This window comes from Tetrapisispora phaffii, chromosome 1 (assembly GCF_000236905.1).
Source record: "Tetrapisispora phaffii CBS 4417 chromosome 1, complete genome".
Taxonomy (NCBI): Eukaryota; Fungi; Ascomycota; class Saccharomycetes; order Saccharomycetales; family Saccharomycetaceae; genus Tetrapisispora; species Tetrapisispora phaffii.
The window spans coordinates 900,472-908,229 of record NC_016520.1 but is presented as its reverse complement, the minus strand read 5'-3'; the positions used below and the strand labels follow the sequence as shown (position 1 = coordinate 908,229).

The window sequence follows — 7,758 nt, the reverse complement described above, 5'->3', positions numbered from 1 at the left end:
ATGTTCAGCTCAAGACCTTTTTCTTCCTCTTCCAGCTTAGTGATTTTGCTTAAATAGTCACCAGCTTCGATTGAGTTAAGAAATTCGTCATGCTTCATCATAGTCTTTTCGTATAAGCCCTCTAGGGTGCTTAAACGATTTTTAAATGTTCTAATGAAAACATCTGTGTTCTCATTAGGAATCTCAATATTTGATTGAAGGGTTTCCTTTACAACCTGAGAACTCGAATGGTCGTTATCCATCCGGGTAAGACCTCCATGTGGAGAAACAAGCTTATGTTGGTTAGTTCCAACATCTAAGTTAGTGTCATTAGCCACTTCAGTTGCTCTAGTATAGTCCATCTTCTTTATAGTTAAATAATCGATTGGTCCTTTATTAGTGTATTTAAACTATTCTATATAGAGTTAGAAGCCCTCCTTATATATGAGTTGAACTGACAGTTGAGTGAACACGTACACATGTTCATTCATCCTCCTAAGATCTTTAGTGCTGTATTGTACATCTGTGTTTATCGCGTAGCCATTTACATTGTAGTGAGAAATTTTCACCTACCACTTGGAAGATTGTTCTAGACCTTCTTTCCATTAGTAAGTGATCTATTAGTTCTGGACTCAAAGTGTCATAAACTCTTAGTTCTGTCACATACACTACAATAATTCTGACAACTTGAAACAGCTGATGTCGCTACGAATGCAATGATAAGTTCAATACATTACATTGCAAATAGTAGCTAAACTAAATGTTGGAAATGTCACTGGACGTATAACTGAATGTACGATACCAGATATTACTGCTTGATAGTTTGGCTCATTGCTTTAATATATTAAAAGTTATTAGATTATATACTCTTTGTGGAGAAACAAGCTTATGTTGGGTAGTTCCAACATCTAAGTTAGTGTCATCATTCACGTTAGTTGCTCTAGAGTAGTCCATCTTCTTAATAGTTAAATAATCGATTGGTCCTTTATTAGTGTATTTAAACTATTCTATATAGAGTTAGAAGCCCTCCTTATATATGAGTTGAACTGACAGTTGAATGAACACGTACACATGTTCATTCATCCTCCTAAGATCTTTAGTGCTGTATTGTACATCTGTGTTTATCGCGTAGCCATTTACATTGTAGTGAGAAATTTTCACCTACCACTTGGAAGATTGTTCTAGACCTTCTTTCCATTAGTAAGTGATCTATTAGTTCTGGACTCAAAGTGTCATAAACACTTAGTTCTGTCACATACACTACAATAATTCTGACACTCTTGTCAGAATTATTGTAGTGTATGTGACAGAACTAAGTCTTTATGACACTTTGCTTATTGTTGGAAATGTAACTGGTCGTATAAGTGACTATACGATACCAGATATTACCTCTTTAGGAGACTATTGTTGCAAACCTGAAACAATGTGCCTGCAAGAATGTAATAGCAGAATTCCTAATGCATAAATAGTACTGTAGAACCATCAGCCTGCCGTACGTGTTCAACTCGACGATGTCGTCTCGTTGGACAGAACGGTAGATTGAAATATGATGTATATATAAACCCCGGTAATCAATAGTAAATAATTCATTGATCCAGGTCCAAGAGACCAGAGAGATTAATTTAGATATAAAGTATATAATTTAACCACATTTTAATATATTAAAGCAATGAATAACACTGTTGAGTAGAGCATTTCCAACAAGTATCGACATGATATACAAGCACTCGACCCAAGACCCAGTTTATACTAACGAATAGGTCCTTGATACTATCATAATAGATCTAAAATTACTGGTCCTATAGTGTAGTGGTTATCACTGTCGGTTTTGATCCGACCAACCCCGGTTCGAATCCGGGTAGGACCTCTCTTTTTCGTTCGTAGATGGATAATAATAAATATATATTCTAAACTTCGAATAATTTAAGAGAAATATCTAGAAGTATAATATTAATATATACTAGCAATTGTTGGTATATCTTTTTATTTGAATCTGGTTTTCTTATATAACTGTAAAGCAAGCAATATTTATTATGTTCTTTTAAGTTTAATGCTCTTTGCTTGGTTTTCTACTTGATTACGGTAATCCTGTGATGGTTGCTTTGATTCCCTGTCTTGTAATTGTAATAATTGTTCTTTAAGATTCCTATTTTCAGATTTAAGTAATTCCAATTCAATCTGTTTTTCCTTTGATCTACCATATGCAATCATTTTTGTCATTTCTTGGTTTTCAGAGGTTAAAGTTTCAATCCTTACTATCATTTTATGCGCCAAAGATTCAACATCATACCTTCCAAATTTTGTAGAGGTATTACTTGGTTCTAATGCAATTGCAGTTAATAAACTCTCAAGAACTTTATTTGTTTCTTCCAGTTCAAATTCGGTCTCCTGTAATGCTGTTGATAGTCTTTTAAATATATGCAATAAGGATTGTGGGATTTCTAAAGACTGTTCGGAAGTGTTAGATTGGGGGATAAGTTGTTCCTTGTTAACTTCCTCATTAAGGATATTTTTAATTTTCCTTATTTCATTATCTAATGATTCAATTTGTGCATCTTTGATATGTAACATGAGCTCTAAATTTTCATCGGCTCCGATTTTTTCATCGTCATGGTACATTTTATCACCAATATTCTCTTTAGTATCATAACTGAAATCATTTCGTTGTTGATTGTTGGTTTCATCTCGCCATATGAAATTTTGATTATTCTTATTACTAAAGGATTCCTTGTTGCCATTATAGTAATTAAATTTTTGAGATCCAACATTGGTCCTATATGAATCTTGGTTAAAAATTGGCACATTCATATCCTCTTTATCTCCATACGATTTATGATGTTTCTGGAATGATAGATTATTAAATGAGTTTTCCATTGATTGTTGGTCATAATTTAATTGAGAGTAATTCATTTAGTTAAAATTATTTTTGAATTGCAACTTATCGGCTCTGATGTAGTTTTATGCTTATCGTAACTATATTAATACGCTCATCTATTAAGTTAAAGAAGTCGATTGTTATATAATTAACAGAAGGGTTCTTTTAGTTCAACAATAATTACTTTCTTTATGTATAGATCGGAAGTATAATCATAGTCAAGATTGTTTCAGATTGATTTTCTTCTTTTCGCGAACTACATATTGCGTCAGAAATGAAAAATTGACTAATATGTTTGTCTTGGTGTAACCTTTTAGATATTTATTATAGTATAAAATATGAAATTACTAAATGTTTCTTATAAGGGTAGTTTCAATACATTAATTAAAATATATATTCTACTACTTGAGGAACAATCATATACAAAAAATAAAATTTGAAAATCTTGTTTGTATTATCATATAACAATAGATTGCCGATTATACTGTCAGATACTTGTTAATCTAAAAAATATAAAATATTATCAGACTACTTCCTGATAATCAATCACTTCTTCGAGAATACAGAAGAAAAAAATGAACGCCTTTTAGAACCACTTTCAGTTGTTTTCTGGAAATTATCACGACGCATTCTTTCTAAATCTAAAGATTGTCTAGCTCTAGAAAACGAATTTTTCACATCACCTAATGATATAGAAGAATTGCTTTGATTACTGCTTTTTTCTTTATATCTTTCTAAATCATGATTAGCTCGAGTGTTACTTCTTGCTAACGACGTATTATTATTCGAATTGTTCGATTGTTGATTATATGAACGCATCTGTGAATTGGCATATGAACTGTTTGGCTTATTATATGTAGATGAGTGTTGGTTGTCCATTTGTCTTTCATTGTAAATTGATTTATGTATCTTTTTATTTCCTTCGTAAACTGGGAAGTGATTGTGTTGAGATTGACCTGCATTCTTTTTCCTAGAAGCACCTGATAAATCGGGTGAAGAAAAATGAACTTCTTGATATTTAAGATCCAATGAACGACGGCCTACTTTTTTCTCTGGTACTGCTAAATTAGTTGAGCTGTTATTATGGCTTACATTGTGGTTCTCTTTTGAAGAGTCAATCTTATTCTTGGAATCACTAGAATGATATTTTTTTGTCAGATTTTTACTCTGGTGGTGTTCATTGGCTTTACCATGCTCCTCGAGACCTCGAAGTTGGTCGGTATTAAAAATTTGTCTTGTTTTCTTTTTCTTAGTATCTTCCAAATTGATATCAATACTCTCACTTGACAGAATAGAATCTTCAAAATCATAGTGTCTTGTATTTTCACTTGTAGGCGTATCGATGGAATTAGTTTCGCCTGTTAAATGCAATTCATTCAATGTCAATTCTAGATCATTTCGTGATGGTTTTCTAAATTTAGGAGAAGTGGAGTTAGTAGGTTGATGACTATTATGAGTTTCTTTTTTAGCTCTCAAATACACATTTTTCTCCTCCTCTATTCTAGGTGTGTCTATAATTTTATGAGCTTTTGGGCGTGGAGGCGGTGGAATTGGTGGGGTTACAGTAGATTGAGATTTTGCTTTTAACGCTTTATCAGATATTTCTCTTGGGTCTTCATCGATCTGAGGTTGTAAGGATGCAGCAACCGATGATGTATTATAAAATGGTTGTTGATTGTTGGAATAACTATAAGAACCTAACATGTTTGGTATTGGATTTTGTTCAACTTGGTTTGATGCTATATTTTGCCCTTTTCGTTGAACTGGAACGTTTGGCGAAAATGGCGTATTAAAATCAAATATTTGTTTGTTATTGAATTGTGGAGAGATAATATTCATTGGCTGTTGTTGAACCCTTGTATTGAGAGAAATATTCTTCTGTTGAGCATTTGGTATGTTATTATTTTTCGTCGTCTGAGCGTCGACATTACTTGGTATATAATCAGCATCGATAAACATCTGTTGTGAGCCATGATTTAGGTTACTGTCGTTGTTGTTCTGTTTTAGTTGAGGGAATGGATTATTTGATTTATATTGCTTGGTAAAGTTGTCAGACTTAGTGTTTTTTTCATTGGCTAAAAACTCTTCTGAAACGTAATCTGATTTAGGAATACTTCTTGAAGATTTACCACCATTTGAGGAGAATGAACTTTGACTTTTTTGTCTTTGTGCAGTTACAGGTAGATATATATTGTTGACCGCGACATTGCTTGGGGGTTCGTCTATTTTGGCGCCAGATAAGTTAGAGGTTGAAGAACTGTTATTGAATAATCTTTCATCATTTGATATTGCAGAAGAAATACGCTCCATATAAATACCATTTGGTGAGGCTAGCTCTTGGTATAAACTATTGTTAATTCTGGAAGTTTCTGTTGATGATTCCAAAGGTAATTTTGTTGAAACTTCGAAAGTTGAATTGTATATTTTATTCAGTAAAATATTATCATTCACATCCAATTTACCGTTATTTTCAAATTTTTTCAATTGTATACTATTCATTGTGTTATTCAAATTGGTTAGATTTGTTTGAAATTTAGTATAAACCTCGAAATTATATGGGCCTTGTTCATATTTATCTGGGAACTGTACTTGTGTGTTTTGAACCTCATTGTTGTTAGAATTCATAGTATTAGATATTGATTTCAAATAATATAAAACTTGGAAAATATTAGGTCTCAAATTAGGGTTTTCGGCCAACATGATAATAATTAAATTAATGAATTTTGATGAATAATTATTTGCAGGAAATTCATATTTTGAGTGCAAAATTGCAAATTGACCAGTCAATTCAAATGGAGTTGTATAAAATAGCAATTTATACAATAAGACACCTAATGCCCAAATATCAGATTTTTCATCAATAGGTAAACATTTATATAAATCAATCATTTCCGGTGATCTATATTGTGGAGTTGTATTCATATAGATATCTTTATTCAGGATTGCAATATCTTGATGGGTTGTTATTGGTGGTTGAATTTTTGTTGTCGAACCGAAATCTGCCAGTTTAAAGTTATTATTTGAATCCACTAGAACATTTTCTATCTTTATATCTCTGTGAATTAAAGGTTGTGCCAAATAATGCATTTGCAAGACTGCAGTCGTTATATCTGTCATTGCTTTTAAAATTTCATTCTCAGTCAATTTTGTAGTTAATCTTTGATTCATAAAATCCAATAATGATTTATTTGGACAATATTCCATCAGTAACAAGATTTCAAATCCTAAATCTGTATTTTTATTATTATCATTATTATTTGTTGTGTCGATATTACTGTTATCTTTGATCTTCGACGCATTTGAATCATAATATTGGACAATATTAGGGCAATTAACCAATTTTTTCATTACATCAACTTCATTTCTCATTTCACTAAGACCGTTTTCATCCGGAACAAGTACTCTCTTCAAACATGCAACATCGCCAATTTTCAGATTCCTTGAATTATTATCGTTTTCTGCATCGTCATTATCGAATTCATTCAAATATTCAATGAATCTGACGGTATAAATTTGAGCAAAGCCACCTTCTGTTAAATACTTCAAAATTTCAATTCTTCTTATCCCAACAGTTAAGATCGTCCCTTGTTTATATTTTTCAATCGAACCTGGTCTATTGCCTGACACTGCAGCAGATGCAAGTCTTGAAGAAGCATTACGGGAATTACTACAACTTACCATATTATTTCTATTCCCATCAGTGGTTATCATAAAGTAAAAACACAAAAAGAGCCTTATGTAATAATATTTCTTGATATAAGCGGAATACGAATCTGTTAAGTGATAAATAATCTAATGTTGTCGTAAGCACAACTTAATATACTTCTGTAAAAGATATTGAATTGCCAAATATATTAAAAGCAATTAATAATCAAAATATCCTTTAAGAAATGTATTAAAAAAAAATAGGGAAGTTATGAAATATTCAACCGAATTCACTTTAACTTCTTTTTTCAGCTGGAGTTCGTTAATTAGAATACAATTAACTATAGAATATGCTACAACAAAATGAATTGGCAATAAACCAATCTTAAAAACTGCATCTGAACTTACAAATATAAATAAAGTTCAAAAAGTGTTTAGTGCATAATAAATAAGTTAACGATTAAGTATGTGTTTAAAATTAATCAATGTATGGTCAATAATAGGAAGATAGGAGGAACGGGAGTATATATTGCAAGCGAGAACCACAGTGGCATTAGTATGTAGAAGGGTACAAAATTGAAATTTTAGAACTTTGGAAACAAAAACGATTTTTCAAGAAAAGGAGGGGCAGAAAATAAGAGAGAAGGGGGAGAGTGAAGTCAAGAGAGAGAGGCTGAGTGGTTCAAGTATCGTCTATAGCTTTTACGATGAGCTGAATCGTGTTTATATATAAATAGATAGATAGGTATAGTTATAGGCACATAGCTAGATACCAGTACCACGGATTAAACTATATCAGTATGTGATGGTTATGTTTGCGAACATGATGTTAAGAAATTTTCCATTCCCTTTGCCGTTTAGTCCCGATAGAACTAGTTGCAAATAAGTTAATAAGAGTATGGAACCGTTGAGTTCTCGATGCGTTCAGCACTCTAACCACAGATATCATTCGTTTTCTAGATTACTATTCTTAATCTTATGTGTGTGCTGGATAGCGTTTCGTAGGGTTGGATCGATCGATCCAGATGTGTTCGTGAGATGTGACTCTCTCTCGCTCTCTTCCGTTTCTGACAAAATGTTGTTTTTCTGAAATTTGCGATGAGGTGAGTTTTGTTCTGTTTCTCGATTCGTTTCTTTTCGACCAATGTCTGTGCGGGGGTTTCTGATAGAAATGTTCGAAAACGAAGAGCAAAATATAATAAAAAAATTTTCCCAATGGATGTTATACTGAAGCCCTGGAAAAGAAACGAAGTTGCATA

At 32.2% G+C, this 7,758-nt stretch overlaps 3 protein-coding genes and 1 non-coding gene across 4 annotated transcripts; 1 reads left to right on the top strand and 3 right to left on the bottom strand.

The window, feature by feature from the left end:
• Positions 1-341, bottom strand: TPHA0A04050 (uncharacterized protein; the record flags this gene model as incomplete). The annotated part of the gene is made up of 1 exon (XM_003683867.2): positions 1-341. A coding segment is annotated over one exon (341 nt), but the record flags the coding sequence as incomplete, so codon positions are not given.
• Positions 342-1,774: 1,433 nt separating this feature from the next.
• TPHA0Atrna6Q lies at positions 1,775-1,846 on the top strand. The gene has a single exon. It is a non-coding gene; the product is annotated as a tRNA-Gln (tRNA).
• Positions 1,847-2,010: 164 nt separating this feature from the next.
• TPHA0A04040 (uncharacterized protein) lies at positions 2,011-2,889 on the bottom strand (the record flags this gene model as incomplete). The annotated part of the gene is made up of 1 exon (XM_003683866.1): positions 2,011-2,889. The coding sequence occupies one exon, from the start codon at positions 2,887-2,889 to the stop codon at positions 2,011-2,013; it is 879 nt and encodes a 292-aa protein (XP_003683914.1).
• A 511-nt stretch (positions 2,890-3,400) lies between these two features.
• TPHA0A04030 (uncharacterized protein) lies at positions 3,401-6,565 on the bottom strand (the record flags this gene model as incomplete). The annotated part of the gene is made up of 1 exon (XM_003683865.1): positions 3,401-6,565. The coding sequence occupies one exon, from the start codon at positions 6,563-6,565 to the stop codon at positions 3,401-3,403; it is 3,165 nt and encodes a 1,054-aa protein (XP_003683913.1).
• Positions 6,566-7,758: the final 1,193 nt, after the last annotated feature.